Source organism: Crocodylus siamensis, chromosome 6, assembly GCF_052110815.1.
Source record: "Crocodylus siamensis isolate JL-2025a chromosome 6, ASM5211081v1, whole genome shotgun sequence".
Taxonomy (NCBI): domain Eukaryota; kingdom Metazoa; phylum Chordata; order Crocodylia; family Crocodylidae; genus Crocodylus; species Crocodylus siamensis.
In genome coordinates, this window is record NC_143400.1 from 47,730,228 (window position 1) to 47,750,495 (window position 20,268).

Sequence of the window (20,268 nt, forward strand, 5' to 3'; positions counted from 1 at the left end):
AACTGCAATATATCAGCCCAGAAGGCATGGCCTTCTTTATAGTTAATGCATATGGCTGTTACATTGCCATATTCATCCTCTGTTTCAAGGTGACAAAGAATAGGTATGTGCATCTCCAGGCAACAGCAGCCATTGGGTCAGAAGAATGACCCCTGGAGATACCATTATATTATCTTTCTATCAGTAAAACATCTTCAGCCTTCTAGGATGTTCCCAGGTGCTGAATACCTCATGCCCTTCTACCTCTTTGCCATACAAACATTTGCTGCACAACAGTTGGTGTGTACATCTGCCATGCATGCCTTGGTTTTTCTGCCTAGAGGGGTTGCATGTTTCCTTGCTTTGGAGATTATGTTCCATATTTATTTGCTATCTTGCTAGGTTCTTTGGGGAAATGAGCTGTGAACAATTGCTGATCCTCATTGGTTGCACCCCACCATGATGGGCCCTTACCAACCAGGTTTGTATTAGGAGATTCAGTGATTGTCTGCTGAGCTTGGAAGACAGGCCTCTTGTAAACCCAAGGTGCTTGTGCTTGAATGCTTTGGTGGCAGTGGTGTTGATGCCCCATTCGCCAGACCGGTCTAGAGCCTGGCGATAAGGGCACTCTCCTGAGATTCTGATGGAGGAGTTCAAATAGACTGAAAGGGATATTATGTAAATTAGTTACAGGGGAGCTATGGATATAGGACATGCTCCTGCCCTATATGCCCTTTGCAATTCAGGAGGTTCCCAAATTATTCACGGGGATCTGTCCTGTTTAACTGCTATATACAGGACCATCATACTGTGGTAGACTTTCAGCAAAATATCTGGAAAACAGTACATAAAGGCCCAGAATATTTTCCAATACATTCTTAGACTGTGGAAGTAAGTGTACCTGGTCAGGACCTTTGCTAAAGAAAACCTCAGTGCTGCACATCAAATGCAGAAGCAATACTACAGCAAGAATTCCAGGGTCTGCAGAGAGAATTGAACTGTCCTAAATTGAGGGAACTCAAGCCCCTCTGGGGTCAAGTTACTGCTAGTCACATGGTCTGCAGGGCTTGGGCAGACATTTGACCTTGACCTGTCAAACAGAGTAGAGGAACATTTAGGAAACCTGCATAAAGGACAGTCCTTTTTGATGTATCAATACAAGACTCCTGGCCGGGCAGTTTTTCCTTACACAAAGTTTTCTTATATGTACCCTAAGGTACACCTGGAAGGTGCAAGTGGCTATCAGAAAACTGCCTGACATCGTTTGAGCACCTAATCCTTCTAACCTCTCTCAGCCACTGGAAATGCTATGGTATTTGGGCCCTTAAGAACTGAGTAGGTCCCCTCAGTTTCAAGATATGGTCATCAGCCTTAATGAGATGTGATCATCTGGAAAGAGGCAAAGTGAAGACACCCAGTAACAAGGCATGGGACCTTGCTGATGAGGGCAGGATTTTCCCACCTGAATTAGCAGGCACCCTTCTATCAGGGCCTCTAAAATCAAAACCTATCAGCTTTGACAAATGGTGTCTTAAGCAGCTTCTGTACCAGCCTTTTTAATAAGAATGCCTAGCATGCAGGCATCTAAAGCTCCTTTCAAGCAATAGATCAGAATGGAAGTGTTTTTGCAACTCTAGACCTCTACAATTTTGGCCTTGCTGTCCTTTTTCTAAAGTCTACCCAGTCTCCAGTCTCATTATAGCAGATGGGAAAGAGACTGAGAAAGCTATTTTGTATATAAAGTAGGAAAATTAGGCTGGGGCATGTTGGTGCTGGATTTGGACCCAGCCCCTATACCTTTGTTCCAGGCAAGCATAACCCTCAGATGGACCATAACATTTGCCAGTTGATAATAAGCGAGTTTAGTGAAACAGAGTGATAAAATAATCAAGTAATTTTATATCAACCAATCCTAGGGCTGTCATCAGAGTCAAAGTATATCTGGTCAGGATGTGGGCCCCGCTCTGAGGCTCTCTCTCTTAGGTGTGAGCAGTCTGGCGGTGGGATGCTGAGGCCCACGCCCCAGTCATATCCCCTCCTTGAAGATTTATCTTCATAATATACTGGAGCATAATCATTGGCATTGCCGGAAATATTCATGATATTTGTGGGGAGGACTTCCAGCATTCATCCGGGGAAAAGTATGATGGCATTCATGGTTACAGGCTCCAGCAGGCTGAATGCTGTAATGAACCCTTAACCCTTGTTCAGATGTCACCCACACCCACTCTGACTCAGTCTCTTGCCTCAGCATTCCCTAGCCTGGACACTGAGTTTTAGACAATTAGGTGTGAACAGGCTTCCCATACTGGGACCAGGGAATGTACAGCCCGAGATACCTACCAAACCTTTTACTCAGCGTTTCAGGTAGCACGCCACTCTACACTTAGTGTCTTATCTGATTATCAAGATGGCTATGCAGATCAGAAAAACATTTCATGGTCAGAATCTCTGGAGATTAGATACGTCCTTGGCAATTTTACCCCCCTTTATGCTGGGCAATGCTTTCTTGCTATTCCAACTGGATGCCATCGTAGCACTACCAGTGCTTCTCCATCCTGTAAAAGGCTGGAGAAATGCCAAGGGTTAGGCCTGCCTCAACCCACCATGAAAACTAGGCATGCTGTCTGCATAGGAAGGCCCTAGTCTTCCTCAAGATCCCATCATTTTACTTTGCATTCCCAATCTCTGCGCAAATTCTGGGAATTGAATAAATTATGTTATATTATTACTTCTACAATATGTGCTAAAATATATATCTAGCATAAATAAAACTAAAAGAAAAGAAAAAGGACAATAAAACAAATAATCAATCCAGCCTTCTCGATCTTTGGCATGGCTGAACTCTGTGAGGCCTTGGAGGTAATTCTCTGCATGATGCACAATTTTTGTAGCCATTTTGTTGGTATTTCATAGCCCATCAAGAAGCTTTGCTTTACACGTTATAGTCTAGCACAGCTGATATCACAATCACTTACAGCAATAGTATTTTACAGACATAGCAAAACACAATCACTATACATGACACAGTCAAGCCTGACTCCTCTCTGTATCCAGCAAATTTTATGATGCTTCAACATCAGTGATGCGTAGGGGGTGCACGTGGGTGCATGTGCACCCCCTGAGATTGGCAGTGAACCCCCTGCAAAAAGCACTGTCGATGCTGCCAATAGCATCTGCAGGCAGTCCCTGATTCCCGCTGGCTGCTGCTGACGTTGCCGGCAGCATCTGCAGGTGGTCGCAACACTCCCTCCCCACCACCACCACTGTTGCCGCATGCAGGAGCTCCTGGCTCAGCCCACCCCCACCACCAACACCGCCACAGCTGCCTGTATGAGCTCCCCACTCGCTATTGCCACAGCCCCACTGCTGACACCACCACTGCCGCTGCGGGCAGTTGCCGGGCCCCGCCACCAGCCTCTGGGAGCACGAGTCATTCATGTGCTTCAGTCATGGTTCCATCCTGCAAAGCATAAAGACAAAAAGGGAGGGGCTTCCCCTAAGGATTTGTTACTCACAGGTCTCTGCTTTTGTATTCTTCTCCCCCCCGATGACTCCTAGTGACTTTTCATCTGTGGCTAGCTCTGGTTGGTTGTCTCTGTGCAGTCATACAACCACATAGCCTTCCAGGCCTTCTCCTAATTTGGTCTCTTCCCCCAAAAGTGGGAATCAGGCCCCCCTCTGCAGCGGGGCCTTGTAACTGGTGTCACATATCTCGTGTTATGGGACAGTATGGAATATACTTCCTCAGTTTGCAGGCTATATATCCTTGTTGTGTTAGACAACCTGTCTGCCTTGAAGGCTGTGATCTTATGTTATGGATGCCCCCCTCAATTCTCAGGCTGTGTCCATGCATCGGCCTTGTGCTAGACAGCCTACCTGCTTCCAGGGCTATATGGGACTGTGCGTGTGAGACCCAAGCTCTTTATAAATCAATTTAACCCCTGCTGCCCATCTTAACCCCTTTTAATGCATGTATCTATACCTATATGCTAATTCCCAAAAAACAGGCCTTTAAATACAGTTTCTAAGCCAACAGGGCAAGCACGCCACTATCCTTGAGGCATCACCAGAATCACCCTGCCCACTCCCAGAAACTCTGCCATGGCAGGAACATCCCTGCACTGCCCAACCACAGAAGCTAGAAATGCAGGGCTACACACACCATCACGTATCAGTGAGGAAGGGAACAAGATTAGCATTCACACCTCTCCCCCCAATCCACCCCCAGTGTTTGTTTTTGCAAGTGCTTACACAGCCCTGTATTCAATATCATATCTATTGGGGCAGGGGGAGTGAGAAGCAGTTTATACCACAGGGCTCCTGCAGCAGCAGCCACAGAAACAGCATTTTCCATGCGGCTGTGTATGTGTTGTGCACAGCTTCAGTACCCAAGGCAGAAGAAGACACCTGCTACTGAAGGTGACAGCCAGGCTTGATGCTGAGGACAAGAAAGGAACTTGCTCATGTATTCTTTCCACATGAAAACACTGGAAAGAAGACCAGATGTAATGCCATGTACACATGTATGATAATAGATGACTCACAATGACACAGCAGGATTCAAACCCCATAACCATACAGAATCATCAAAAGGTGGACATCATGTTAAAACCTATCATCTAAAAGAAAAAAATTCTGCTCTCTAGGCATATTTGCCAAGCCAAAAATAGGCTTTACCTTACTAACTAGTGGACAAGTGTAGGAGAGAAACATACATAAATGTTAGATCCCTGTATGGTTACTTTGCCATCTCATGATTGAAAATGGTAGATCTGATTCCCCTTGGTGGAAATGAAGGCAGCTTGACTAAGTCATTAAGCGAAGTCTTCCCACAGCATCAGTTGGTCCGGTGCCATCCAGCTCAATGGAATCAATCTCATTTGCTTGATTCTAGCTCTAAATTTTGAGGTCTAATTCTTTCACACACATCAGGTTTTCACGGGCGTTCACACTTGCAGCTGAAAGGAGAGCACTCTTCCTTTACAAACCTAAAGAAAAGATTTGACCTAGGTTACCTGTGGTCATGACAGTGTTCTAAGAATATAGATCAGTTTTGTAGAAACTGTGCTGTCAAAGATGCACGTGACACTGCCCAAAAATAGCAAGTTCATTGGGGAAGGCTGGGCATCCGGTGGTCAGTGCAGAACAGACAGTGAGCCAGTTTCCTCATAGCAGCAAGGATCTCCTTGTTCCTCATGCTGTAGATGATAGGATTCATGGTGGGAGGCACTACTGAATATATGATACCCACTATGACATCCAGCCCTGATGGCATGTGGGAGGTTGGTTTGAAGTATGCAAATATGCCAGAAAAGACAAACAAGGAGACTACAATGAGGTGAGGAAGACAGGTGGAAAAGGCTTTATGCCGGCCCTGCTCTGAGGGGATTCTCAGCACTGTGATGAAGATCTGAATGTAGGATGCAACAATGAGAATAAAACAGGAAAACAGTAAACAGAAACTGAAAAACAACATACAGAATTCCCTGATATATGTGTCTGAGCAGGAAAGCTTGAGGAGTTGGGAGACTTCACAGAAGAACAAATCCATCATATTTTCACTGCAAAATGCAAAAGCAAACATATTCCAAGTGTGCATGATAGAGTTGAGCATCCCTGCTACCCAGGCACTGGATGCCATTTGGACACATGCTCTTCTATTCATGACCATCTCATAGTGCAAGGGCTTGCAGATGGCAACATAGCGATCATAAGCCATGATAGTCAGAAGAGCAAAATCTGTTCCTACCATGAAGACAAAGAAAAAAACTTGGGCAGCACACCCAGCATAGGAAATAGTTCTGATGTCTAGCAGGGAGTTGACCATGGCTTTGGGGATAATGACACAAGTAGTTCCAATATCCAGGATGGACAGGTTCATCAGGAAGAAGTACATAGGTTTATGGAGGTTGTAGTGAAGGACCACAGCCGTGATGATGAGAAGGTTCCCTATCAGGGCACTAATGTAAATCACTAGGAACATGACAAAATACAAAATCTGAAATTCTTTAGCATCAGAGAATCTCAGGAGGATGAACGTAGACACAGAGCTTTGGTTGGACATTTTATTCCTTGCAGCATTGTGGGCTGCCTAGAGAGAGAATGACAGATACAGAAGACCAGGGTTAGATTCATCAAATGACTTTCCACCTAAAAAATACTACTGAATCTCCTAGAGACGGAGCCTCTCCTGATGTAACTCAGGTGGATACATTAAGATCCTCCTGCTTTCCATCAGGAGGACTTTGGGTGGAATCACCTCACTGAGTTATTCTTGGCTAACTCCAGGAGTTAAGGGAAGGGTAAAACAGCCACATTTTGTTCAGTGGGCATCTTACCAATTAACAGACAACCAAGGGGATCATTTAGGCCAGTGCCACAAGAGAATTTACAGCCAGGGGAGAGTCAAGGAGCATTAGGACCATTGGCTTTGGAGGACAGGAAAGATCTGTATGGAGAGAAGAGAATAAGTTTCCCCATTTCACAGCAGATAGCTGGCAGGACTTCGGACAAGATCCTGATCTAGTCTAATTTACAAATACCATTTCCTGCTGGCCTATATCATTTGTATTCTGAAAAAATAAACTGATAAACAGACAATCAGGGAAATATCTATATTAAATTAACATTCTGAAACGGTCAAAGGGAAACAAGAAACAAATTGCCCTCCATCCTTCCGTCTATCTTTCTTGGTTGGTTTTTTTTCCCTTTAATTCCTCTATTTCACTGTTTTATGTTAGTTCCCTCCATCAGGTGTCTGTCATATTTTCTGATTACTTCTCTGTGCCTTTCTTTTTTGTCTCCATTCTGCCCTTTAGTTGTGATGGTAATCACAACCCTGCACCAACTCTGCTCTACCCTGGATGGGGGCCGTCCAGGAAATGCATTCCACATAAAGGGATGATGTGAAAGGTATATGAACTTCAAAGTAACTTTAGTTTAACTGGGTTCAATCTAAGGTGGGGAACGGAAGTCAAACTGGAGTACAGCCACTCTATTGTAAGTAAAAGAGCAAAATCTCTTCTCACCTTAGTGTGCCCAGACAGCACTTAGATACACACCTAATTCCCTTTTTCTCCATATATGTCCCCACTACCCATGCTCAGCAGGCTGTAAAACACCCAAATTGAACTCCCCACCCCCAGCAGAACAAAATTACCCTACACATGCATAATATCAGGCAAGTGCTAACAAGGCACTGAAAATAATATGATTACCATGAGTTTGACCCTCCATCTTAGCCCAAGGCTTTAGTTTCTGGGATACCTTTCAGAGAGCAAGACAATGTGGAGTATATATTCCCTCACCAGAAGGGATTTATACTGCATCTACCACGTTGCAGCAAAACATTTTAACAACCAGGCAAAATAAGCAGCACCCCAGTTTTTCCAAGTCAAATGAGGTTTGACCCTAAATGTCTACAAATGGGTCTAACAAAGTTCAATTGAACAGCTTTGAACATTATTTCAGATTAAGTTGATAGAAATATTCAAGTGGCAGCAAGGGAAGCTTAGTTTATATAATAGGAATGACTCTCTCACTAGGAGGGTAGTAAAGCACTGGAACTGGGTAACCAGAGAGGCTGTGGACTCTCCATGCTTGTACGTTTTCAAAACCCAAGTAGACAAAACCTTGAATGGCATGATAAGAGTTGGATATGGTTTGGCTTTGAGCAGGACTTTGTCTACCATAGAATCATAGAAAGGTAGGGCTGGAAGGGACCTCAGGAAATCATTTAGCCTAAGTCAGACAGATAGATAGATAGATAGATAATCTATACTATTAGCAGTTTTCTCCTATGTGCTCCCTGCTCCCATTCCCTCTCTACAAATATCTCATCTCCTCTATAGTACATCATGTCAGTTATACCTACTATCCGTCTGTCTTTCACCGTAAAATTGATTTGGACTTTACAAATCCCATGTAAACTCTCTAACCCAAGTTATGAGCATTTAGGAATGAGATAGAAATTCTTTTGGACTTTTTAATACATTAGATATCTGTGAATCATCTTTGCTATAGCTATGTCTTTCTACTTGATGGAACAGGTAGACAACCTTTCCACCTTGTTTCTGGAAGTGACCACTGCTTTAAGATATCTCATGGGTTCTCTGCACAGAGCCCCCAGAGCAACAGATTCCTTGTCCAGGAAAGTGGTTAAATGCAAAAGAATTAGCCCTGTGGCTTTTAAGTCAGAAAACCTGTAGTCAGAACGAAGTAACCTTTGTTTATTTTGGCTTAATCTACATTAGAAATGAGGCAAGGCAAAAGGGAAAGTGTCTACATAAGGGATTAATGAAGTTCAACTAAACCACCAGAATATTTAATTTAAATTTAGAACCCACCAGAGTGTCAGAGGTAGAAAAGCCTTCAATTTTCACTACTGACAATGCAAATGACAACAAAAATCTGGAAAGCATTCAGACTAATATTGAATGGTTGTTCCTTAAATCCACCTCAGGATCAGAGGGTTACAAGAAATGGAGTAGGGTTGGAGGGAAACTCATGAGTTCATCTCTCTAGCCTGCTTCTTCAAGTAGCAGATCCTGACTAATGCATCCCAAACAGAAGGGATTACATCCCTTCTGTAATCCCACAATAGTTCTAAAGCCAACACCAAACTTACTGTGCTTCTACATGAATTTTTTCCTCTCTCTTGAGATGTCTTATCTCTTCCAAAGCCAGAGTTCTTGCAATCTGCCTGTCTCTCTCTGTATATCTAGCTATATATGCAGCTATGTATGTTTATCTCCCTCTCTCTTTTTGTCTCTCCAGCTTTATTTTTTCAACTGTGGACTTGGTGATCATCCTTAAGAGGATATTTTAATCCCCATCTCCTGGAAATATCCTGCAGAAGATTTTTCTAAGTTAACTCTGTGCTGTGGGAGAGTATTTTTCAATTTCTAGTCCAATGGGCTTCCAAACAGACAGTCCCAGGATCCCTGAACAATGCACAAACAGAAGCACCAGGTGAAGTGGATAGTAATTAATGCACCTGGCTAGGAGCCAGGAGTAAAGCTGGAAGGGAAACATTCTGATGAGTTAGCATTCTGTCCCCCCAGATTGGTTCACATCAGATCCCAGCAGCAGTGTGCACCACTAGAAATGGGGCCTGGTCAGCTGGTACCATTCTGCACCTGCCAGAAAAGAAAAGAATTGTATTTATATTAACCAGCCACTAAATGATATTTCTGTTGACTTCATTATGTAACTGGCCAGCATCCTTGGCAGGAGGAATGAGGTACAGCAGATCTCCAAGCAGAACAAGTTTCCATCAAAGAAGGACATGGGTCTGGGAAGATGCTAATCAATTTTAACTAGGTCAACAATTAAGAGGTTCACAGGTGTGGTCAAAATGTAGCTTAGCAGAATGAAGTAAGAAAGAATACAGCTCATGCATTCTTCCAAATCTGAAGAGCAGGATTGTGATGGCTGGGTTTTTTTGTTGTTTTTTTCCAAGTCTGCATTAGTGATGGTTTGAATCTAGAGGAAATGCCAATAATACTTAAGGAAAACAAAGGCAGGAGACACTCTCCCAAATTCTGTTCCACCAATTAGGCACCAAATGGATATAGGCCTTAAGTGTAATCACCGTATTTGAATTCCAGAAAAATATAATTCCTGATGATACTGTGTGGTGCATATATCTCTGTCATCCATTAGGACTTAGTCAGGTAATGAAGAAGGGAAGAGGAGAGCATATCAAACTTTTAAGGTAAAGCTTTTTTGTAGACCTTAACAAGGTGGAATGTAATTGCATTTTGTCATCTAATAGGATCTGACTCTATATAATTAATGTTTAACACATGGTCAGCAGTTTATTCCATGGTTTTATAATAAATAAACCCTTGTTTTTTCTTTGAAAGATGAATGGTTAAGTGAAAAATGTGAATCAGAGTCTTGGAACAAATTACTGATCACCAGGCGCAGACCTAGGACTTTCAATAGTCCAGTCACATCAAACTCTTTGTTTTCTGTGGCCACCTGGCCACTGCCACCGATTGCTCCCTCACAGATGGCAGTTATGTCCAGTCTGGGGCTGCAAAGTCTAAACAGAGACCCTCAGTGGGCCTATGTACTCCCCATACCAGTTCCTAGGGCTCATGGACTCTGGTTCAGGCTGGATATTTCTGTATGGGTGGCTCATTGACACCTCCCAGTTAAAAATGTACAACAGAGAGAGGGGGGTCAGGAAAGGTCAGAAAGAGAAGGTAGAGAGAGATAGGGAGCGGGGAGAGGCAGCAGGAGGCAGAAAGTAACAGGGCTGGGGGGCTAAAAGGTGGCAAAAATGGCAGGAAAGTGGGAGAGGCTGAGAGGTGGCAGAAAAGGGGAGACAAAATTGAGAGATCGGTCAATGGGGGGAGGGGGGTAAGGCTGTATCTGAGAGAGAGAGACTGGAATTTAAGATAGGGAAGGGTCTGGGATTCAGTAAAACACAACCTACCTCACGGTTGCAAATGACAGTGGTTTTATTGAACAGGGGAGATGGTGACACAATATCTTCTTGGTTCCTTTGCACCCACACACACCCAATGGCAGCAGGGGTTAAAGAGGCTTCATGCAGGGGCTAAAGTCCAGGAAGAGAGAGAAAGGGTCCAAATTGTAGGAGGAAATGTGTGGGTGATAGCTACCTATCCCAGGCTGAAGGTTGATCTTCAATGGCCAGTCAGGGTCTCCGTCAGCTGGGTGTTGTCCAGAGGGGGTCACTGGCAAGGCCACTGGGGTGGATAGGTGGTGTGATGTGGATCTGGTCTGGTCCAGATAGAAATGGCATTCCAAGGAGTCAGTCTTCACTACCCCTTTTTATGGGGAAGACTACCTGTGATCTCCTATGGGGAGGGCCTGTCCAGGCAATGTCAGCCCTGTTCCAGAGGGTTCCAGATATTCATACTAAGCATGTGCAGCCTTGGCACAGTGGTGGGTTGGCTGGTTTCTGCAGCAGTCTTTGTCTTCCAAATCTTAAGCCAAGGGAGGGTCAATGCAGGGTGATGGTTGGGTTGTCGAATTGATGGTTTGGTCATTCAGAGGGAGCTATTTTTAGATCTACTGCCATTATCTCTCAAGCACCCTCACTCGTTCCCATTCATTCAGCAACCAATTTACATAGGAGGGCTAGGTATGAGTCACACAGTTACAACAGAGTTACAATATGTTATGCCCGGCAGGGACACAAGATGGAGACTTGACATTACAAGATGGAAACTTGATATTACTTTTACAGACACAGGCCTAAACCATGCAGTATTAATATGAAACAATAAAAATCAATGCAAAATACAATATAAAGCATTAAAAATTAAAACAAACATAACAGAACAATATTTACAATATAAAAAGGGGCTTATTACAATAGCATACAAGAACTTATTTTAGCTTACCTAGTATTACTTGTAATCACTTATAAGGGATATAGAGGGCAGAGAGAAAGTCATAAATGGTTAGAGGAAGAGGAAGGAGTGTATTTTTAAATAATAATTTTAAAAAATGCAAAATGGGTTTTTGCTACAGCTTCATCTTCATGTCCTGGGTCCCGAAGCAGATACAGGCACTTCTGAAAGACCCCTCAATCAGACCCGCTAGATGACTGTTCTGCAAAGTGCTCACAGACTAAAAAGAGATGTTAAGTAAATTTGTTACAAGGGAGCTCTAGAAGTAGAACATGTTCCTGTCCTATATGCTATTTGTCATCCAGGAGGTTCCCCAATTATTTGTGGCAGTGGTTCTCAAACTTTTTTTTTCCCCGCAGACCACTTGAAAATTCCTGAGAATCTTGGTGGACCATTTAATAAACTTTTATCTGTTCTACAAATCAAAGCACACAACTCATATTTTAATATCAGTAGTCTTACAAGTACAGATATTCTTGATAGTTCTGCAACCTTTCTGCAGACCACCTGAATGGAGCTCGCAGACCAGTGGTGGTCCACGGACCCATTTGAGAACCTCTGATCTATAGGGTTCTTTCATTTTAAACCTCTATATGAAGAAGCCTTAAAGTGTGGTAGACTTGCTGCAAAAGACCGGGCAAAACAGGTCACAAATGCCCAGATTATTTTTCAGTACATTCTTTGGCTGCGGGAATAACTGAACCTGGTCAGGGCTTTGCCAAAGAAAAAACTCATTGCTGTACAGCAAGTACAGAAACAGCACTACAACAAGAATTTCCAGCTATGGTTCCTGCTGCTGCTCCTTTATCAAAAGTCAAATTGCATCTCAAATAGCAGAGTCCATAAGTCATAAGGTAACTTGGGAATATGAACTGGAAGTGTAGCTTGTATGGAAACATCATGGGTCACAGATATATCCTACTAACCTCCTGAAACTCTGGTAGACTCAGGAAAAATTGAGCACTGGGATTTACAGGAGAGAAATGAAATTTGGTTCAGTTCCCATCTATTAAAGTTACTGTCAGGGAAAATTTATCCGTATCCCAAAATAAGGTGGCTCAAGGCCTTGTGAAAAAAAGGTTTTGGATGTGCTTATGACCAAGCCAGGGAAAACTGCCTTAATGAATCATTAAATCACCCTAAAACCTGGTTGTCCCATCTAAAAGGGGGTCTCCCTTATATTCAAATGAATATTGGACACAATACAGACAGAAGTGAAAAATGTGTTGCATATGGGAGTAACAGAAGAATCAATGAGCAAATTGTACAGCTCAGTCATCTTAGGTCCCAAGCCAGACAAAACAATCTGGTTCTTTTTTGACTCCTGCAAATGGAATATAGTATCCAAGTCCAATGCCTAACAAGTGCCTTGACAAGAAAAATTGATACAACTGGGAAAGGCTAAGTACATATCTATATCCACCTTGTTATGCTGCTAGCTATCTCAGTTACATTGTGGTGTTCACCAACATCCAGAGGATGGATGGAGTCCTGCCTGTCTATTTGTCATACCTCTACTCATCAGACTCTCTTGTGATGCATCACAGTTGTGCAGCTCAAAAATGGCAGTAAGATTTAACCTCCAACTGCCCTGAAACTGTTTTAAACTAACACTTCCTAATTTGCCATAGATTTAAAATAGTTTAAAAGTAACCTGTAACGCCACCCTAATTGAATGCTTTGTATGAAACTAGCATAATAACCCTTAGAGGAGAGGGCTGAATTTTTCTAAGTGACTGGAAAGTGTTAGAAACATTTTAAATGTTAGAATTTTCAAGAGTTAAAACCATTTTAACTGTTACATAAATACATAACTGCACTCCTAAGAGCACAGCTACATACAACAGGGGCCTGTAACCTCTGTTAGTTATCTGGAGAGAAGTGTTGTGTTGATTTATCCCTTCATAATTATACTCACTTGATCAACTGACAATGAACAAGTTTTTTATTTTAATTAATCTAACTGGGATTTATTATAATGTCTTTGCAAAAATATGAAATAAAGTTCACTTGTAAACACATTGCAGAGAGGATGAAAAAAAATCACTGGACTCAACTGGTCATTTAGCCTAATGGTAACTAAGTAAGGGGAATCCAACTACATGATAACAGTCCAAATGCCATGGGGATTTCAAAAGTGGGGCTCTAGTAGGGGGATTTATGAGCCTCCGGGGGACAGCACAGGAAGGAACACACAGGGAGCTGTCTCCTGGCTGGTCAAATGGAAAGAAGGGGACATCACCAGGGATGACTATACTGCAGTCACTCAGGGATGTAGGGGGGCAGTCAGGAAGGCCAAGGCAGAGGTGGAACTGGGACTGGCTTCCCAGATTAAGGACAATAAGAAGTCCTTCTTTAAATACATAGGGCGTAAAAAGAAGGTTCCGGGTAATGTGGGGACCGTGCAGGACACGTTGGGAAAATTGGTCGTCACACCAGACAACAAAGCTAACATGTTTAATGATTTCTTTGCCTCCGTCTTCCTAAGTAGAGACCAGAACAGTCACCTCCCTTCTGGGCCCCCCCTCAGACCCCAGGGGAGGCACACCTGGGCCAAGGATTAGTGAGGAACTAGTTAGGGAACTTCTGGAGGGATTGGACGTATTCAAGTCAGCCCGTCCGGATGATCTCCACCCTAGAGTTCTAAAGGAATTGGCCAAGGTCATTGCAGGACCCCTGCCATGGCTTTACGAGCACTCGTGGTGCTCTGGTGTGGTGCCGAAGGACTGGAAGAGGGCCAATGTGGTTCCCATCTTCAAAAAGGGGAAGAAGGAGGACCTGGGAAATTATAGGCCAGTTAGTCTTACCTCAATCCTAGGCAAGGTGTTTGAGAAAATTATTCTGGCACACATCCACAAGGGGCCAGCTGCGGACTGCATGCTTAGAGGCAACCAACACTGGTTCATCAGTGGCAGGTCCTGTCAGACCAACCTGGTGGCCTTTTACGATCAGATCACCAAATCATTAGATGCAGGGGTAGCAGTGGACATAGTCTTCCTGAACTTTCAGAAGGGTTTCGACACTGTCTCTCACCCTGTTCTCATCAAGAAAATGGGGGACAGTGGTGTCAACACCCACACAGTCAAATGGGTCGCCAACTGGCTGGTGGGCCGCACCTAGAGGGTGGTAGTGGATGGGTCCTTCTCAACCTGGAAGGACGTGGGCAGTGGGGTTCCACAGGGCTCAGTCCTTGGGCCCGCACTGTTCAACATCTTCATCGGTGACTTGGACGAGGGGGTGAAAAGTACCCTGTTCAAATTTGCTGATGACACTAAGATGTGGAGGGATGTGGGCATGCTAGAAGGAAGCAACAGACTACAACTGGACCTAGACAGGTTACAAGGGTGGGCGGATGAGAATAGGATGGGATTCAACACAGACAAGTGCAAAGTGATGCACCTGGGGAGGAACAACCAGCACCATACCTACAGGTTGGGGAACTCCCCTCTTGTTAGCACGGAGGCAGAAAAGGATCTTGGGGTCATCACTGACTCCAAGATGAACATGGGCCGGCAGCGTGCGGATGCAGTCAGGAAGGCCAACTGCACCTTGTCATGCATCCACAGATGCATCTCGAGCAGGTCCAAGGAGGTGATCCTCCCCCTCTATGCGGCACTGGTCAGGCCGCAGCTGGAGTACTGCGTCCAGTTCTGGGCGCCGCACTTCAAGAGGGATGTAGACAGCATGGAGAGGGTCCAGAGGAGGGCCACTCACATGATCAGGGGACAGCAGGGCAGACCCTATGAGGAGAAGCTGAGGGACCTGAACCTGTTCAGCCTCCAAAAGAGAAGGCTGAGGGGATTCTAGTGGCCTGTTATAAACTAGTCAGGGGGGACCAGCAGGCATTGGGGGAGTCCCTGTTCCCCCAACCACTACCAGGAGTGACCAGGAATAACAGTCACAAGCTGGCGGAGGGTAGATTTAGGCTTGATATCAGGAGGCGCTACTTCACGGTCAGGGCGGCTAGGGTCTGGAACCACCTTCCAAGAGAAGTGGTGCTGGCTCCTACCCTGGGGGTTTTTAAGAGGAGGCTAGATGAACACCTTGCTGGGGTCGTATGACCCCAGTACTCTTTCCTGCCATGGCAGGGGCTCGGATTAGATGATCTACTCAGGTCCCTTCCGACCCTAGAAACTATGAAACTACGAAATCATTGGCCTGCCCACCTGTCTAGGGCAGTATGCCCACTTGCCTTGCCTTTGATGCAATTCAGAATAGATATTAACAAGGCCAGAGGAGGCTTCCCATTTTCTGTCCAACACTTAATATACAGCTCCCTACCATCCCTATACCATGTTCCATGCCTTGCAGATAGCATCACTCTGTGGCTTTGGCCGCACACTGGACCTCATTCTTTGCCTGCCTGGTGTTTGGACCCCACTTGGATCCCTCCTTCTCAGGTTGCCTAGTCAGCCCTCATACTGGGAGGCAAAATTTCCTAAACCCTTTTCCCCTCATATCTGTGGCCCCTTCCAGGATCTATGGCCTCACAGGCCCTGGCCTTGCCTCTAAGCCAGTTGGAACTCCTGGCCTCTATCCCTACCCATCCCTCATGGTGGGCATTCTGTCCCTTTGACTGGTCTGGTCCTGGCCCAAGCATGGGCCAGTGAGGTTATTTAAGGTAGGTACAGAACCACTCACCCTCACAGTTCCATATGGGTCCACCTTCACAGGCCCCTCCCAGCATAGCTTGCTCTCTACTCAGGCCAGAATATGTGCAGTCCTTCAGGCCCCCTCATACAGACCCATGCATAATCCTTCTGGCCTGCCACTCAGACCCTGCTCTACAGAGGCCAGTCAATCACTACATACCCTCTCACTAGAGCCCATACTCCACCCCCTCACTGGGGCTACTACACCACCCCCTCACTGGGCTCTTGGGCCTTACACTCCTGGGATCTCAGGCCTGATGGCCTGATGACATGCCTCAACCCTTGCTTGTCCCCGCTATGGGTTAACCCACCTAGTCATGGGGGCTGAGGCTATCCGGTGCCCCATACTCACCTTTCACTAGGGAGGCACTGATGAGGCATTTCCTGGGGACTAGCCCACCACAAGCAGCCCCACCACATGATCCAACCCCAGCAAGGTGTAGTTTAAGTCATTCTCCAGGACTAGGAACCTCCCCCATCAGGTGTTCTGAAAGCAGCAGCAGCTCTGGCTAGGTGATGTTCTCCCTCCAGTTCCCTGCAGAAACTGCCTGTCAGCTATGAGGGCCTGGGTTTATAGTGAGGCTGCTCAGCCCCATCCTCCAATCCAGCAGCCCTCTTTCAGTCATGTACCTGCCTTGTTGAGCTGCACTGCACCTGCCAGCTGCTCCACAGCCTGCTCAAATCCCTTAAAATGGCAGACACCAAAGGTGCCCTGCCACAAACACAAGCACCCACTGAACTGTAAGCAAATGCCATGCCACCACCACCACACTGCAATCCCATCCCCACCACCAATCACTGAACTGTTCACCCACCCTCTACTACGTGTCCCCAACCATGAAGTTGGGAGAAAGCAGCAAAAGCCTGGGGGTGAAAGGGGAGCCCACATGCTCTGACTGTTGTTGCAGCTGGAAGGATGGGGAGAGATGACTTGATAGCAGTCCCCGACACAAATTGGAAGCACCTAGATGAAGCAATGTCTTGGCTGAGTTTCGCCTCTCATATTAAATGCCTGGAAAGGGAAAGTACTCGCAGACTTCTCAGTAATGGTTAAAACATGAATAAAATTAATCTTAATTTATACCAAATACATGTGTAACCTTCACCGGCATGCTAGACTGGGCAATATGATGGATTCTGGATCCTCATGGTGCCAGTAGCCCTGGGAACCCCTTCAGGCAGGTCTACTGACTGAGGTGTCCTTGGAGAGGTGTGTCTCTCAACCTCACTACCCAAGAATTTACTTTAAGCCCAATAAACAAGTGGGTTTCTCTATTATACACAACTATATATAGATAAGAAATGATTAATCAGGAGAAGAAAAATCTATATATTGAGAGAGCGATAGAGAGAGAATAGCAATAGTTAATAATAAAAACAACAGCTTGAATAGAATTTACAGCTGCAACAATAGATGAATAATTCCATCACAATGGGTGGTCCCACTTGCAATCTCAATGGTTACATTCACCTGGTTATAATACTCTAAAACAGGTCCCCGCCATAACCCTGGTTGATTTCCCCCTGGTCACACTCCCCTTCCCATAACAATAAATGGCAATACATCTTTAACTATGATTCACCACTGGGTGGCAGAGGCCAGGCTTCTGCTGCTGCAGGGAAAGTGGACTCTGCTTTCTTGGTAACTTGGCAAAAAAAAAAGTCTTCAATCAGCCAATGCAGGTAATAGGTGTCTTTTCTCTAGTTTCCTTCTGAAAAATACACTTCCTGCAAATACTAGGGGTTAAGTGTCCTCTCACACACCAGTGCAGATTAAGGGATTCTCAAAGCCTGCTCCCTCTCTCCACTGTCTCTCTCCCACGCAAACAGGGGATTCCTTCTGCAGGCCTCTGTCACTGTGCAAGCCTTTCCAGCACAAACAGAGTACTTCCCTATGCAGGTCCCTGACCAGCCAGCTTCTCCTAGCTCTCAGTTAGCTTACCAACCCCTCCCCACTCTTCCCCTGGGTACCTGTGTCCCTGATTGCACAGCTCCAACCCTGGGGGAGAATCTGCTTCTCCTGAGATGACTCAGGCTCTCCTCTGTCCTAAAGTCTGCTCCCCAGCAAGCCTCAGGTCTGTTCCCTCTGCCTGGGGAGAAAGGGATGAGTCTCTACTGCTCTCTCCAGGCCTATGTAGCTCTCCTGCAGCTTCTCTCTCTAGCTGCTTTTCCAAGCCTCAGCTTTTATGGCTTCATAGCGGTCAATCAAAGGCCAGGGTTTACAATGGGGGCTCTGGCTACAGTTCAAATCCTCCAGTAAAAAGCTTGCATTGTGCACAGCATACCTTCCATTTGGAAAAGCTATTGCACCCTCACTCTTGCACCATCTGCAAACTTTTTGCCGCCTTTTTTTGCAAAGTTCTTAGGCACAGTTCACCCACTCAGCTTGCATCCGAGCAAGTCTTTGCAGCTGTTACAGATGTGACCTTCCAGGAATCACCAAACAAAACAGACCAAAAAAGTTAGTAATTAGTAAGTTAACTAAAGGGACAGCACACAACACTGTTACATTAGTGTAATCAGCTTGCATACCAGTTAAAATGGGGGGTAAACCCAGAATACAGTGCCCTACACTGAGGATGACCAACCCCTCTTTGATCAAGTTACTGCTGACTGGATGTCCCGGTGGACCTGGGCAAACACTTGACCTTAACCTGTTAAATAAGGTAGAGCATTGTTTAGGAACTCTTCATGGAGAACAGTCATGCTTCCCTTTCTGATGGTAAAATTGACTCCTGGCTTGCTGCTCTTCCCTTGCACAAAACATTATTTTATGTAATCTAAGGCACAAATGGCAGGTGCAAGTGGCTACCAGAAAATTGCCTGACACATGGCACGAGCACTTAACCCTCCTAACCCCTGTCAGACACTGGCAATGCTATCTGGCCTCTGGAGACTGACCTGTTTCCCTCAGTTTCAAGGCACTACATTCAGCCTTAATGTGGTGTTACTATCAGCCTTAATGCGGTATTACCATCTAGACAGTGGCAAAGTGAAGCCACCCAGTAACAAGGCAGAAATCCTTGCTGAGGTGCAGACAGATGAGGGCATATAAAGTATATAAAGTAGCATACCTGGAATGGGGCGGGCAGGATACCAGTCTTTGGTGGCATCTTTGAGGGGGCACCATAAACCCCCTGCCCATTCCCAGAAACCTTGCCACAGTAGGAAAAGCCCTGCACTGCCCAACCATAGGAGTTGGATGGGTACAGCTCCATACACAGTCATGTAGGGGAAGGGGGCAAAGAGATTGACTTCCCCACAGGGAGTCTTTGGCAGGGCTTTCAAAGCCCTGAACTGAATGTCATATCTACTGTGGGAGGGAAAGCGAGAAGCAGTACACACCACAGGGCTGCTACTGCATCATCCACAAAACTAGCAGTGACGCTTAAATTCAGAAAGCAAGCAGATGCAAGACCGTCCCCCTCCTCCCTCCTCTCTTATAGTCTGCATAATTCTTCCCACTCTGCCCCTCAACAACCCCATGTATTGAAGGAACTTTCCATGCCTCTGGGTATATGTCACACAGCAACTATACCATATCCATAGAAGACTCCTGATGTTCAAGGTCGTGACTTGATGCCAAAGACAGGAAACACACTTGATCACGTGTTCTTTCATCATGAAAACACTCGGAAGAAGACCAGATATAATGCTGTGCGCACATGTATGATAATGGGCAACTCACAATGACACAGCAGGATTCAAACCACATAACATGTAGAATTTGCTCTCAAGAAAAATCTGCCGTGTCTAAGGTAGCATTTAGCTTAAGGACTACTGAATAGGTATAAGAAAGACATATATATGAGACAGTGCTAGGTATGTTTTTGACAGTATAGCACAAAAGTGACCTAGATGTGTCTTCACATCAGCTTTACACAGGCAGTTCAGCTGGTCATGAAACTGTTCTGAGACAAGAACTAGACCTTAACATTTAGCTCTAGATCCTCAGCAAAGAAGTATGACTCTACTGAGCTGGAGGAAACCTGACTGATTCACTGACTGATTGATTGATTGATTGATTGATGCTGTGGGATGCCTGACTTTGTGACTTTAGTGGAGCTGACTCCATTTTCAACCATGAGATAGCAGTATAAACTAGACACGCACCCTAACACGCACACAGACACACACACACACACATGCACACACACATCTCAGTAGTCTAGGTCACTTTTGTGCTAACTATGCTGTCAAAAACATATGTGGCACTGCCCAAGGCAGACAAAATAACAGGAAGTTCA

General features: G+C 45.2%; 1 protein-coding gene across 1 annotated transcript; it reads right to left on the reverse strand.

The window, feature by feature from the left end:
- Nucleotides 1-5,089: 5,089 nt before the first annotated feature.
- LOC149862693 (olfactory receptor 14A16-like) lies at nt 5,090-6,046 on the reverse strand. Its single transcript, XM_090053042.1, has one exon. It carries the CDS (start codon nt 6,044-6,046, stop codon nt 5,090-5,092), a length of 957 nt encoding a protein of 318 aa, XP_089909168.1.
- Between the last annotated feature and the right edge of the window lie 14,222 nt (nt 6,047-20,268).

Excerpts from the sequence above, each read along its gene's own strand:
- LOC149862693 (XM_090053042.1), bottom strand. The coding sequence starts at position 6,046 with ATGTCCAACCAAAGCTCTGTGTCTACGTTCATCCTCCTGAGATTCTCT.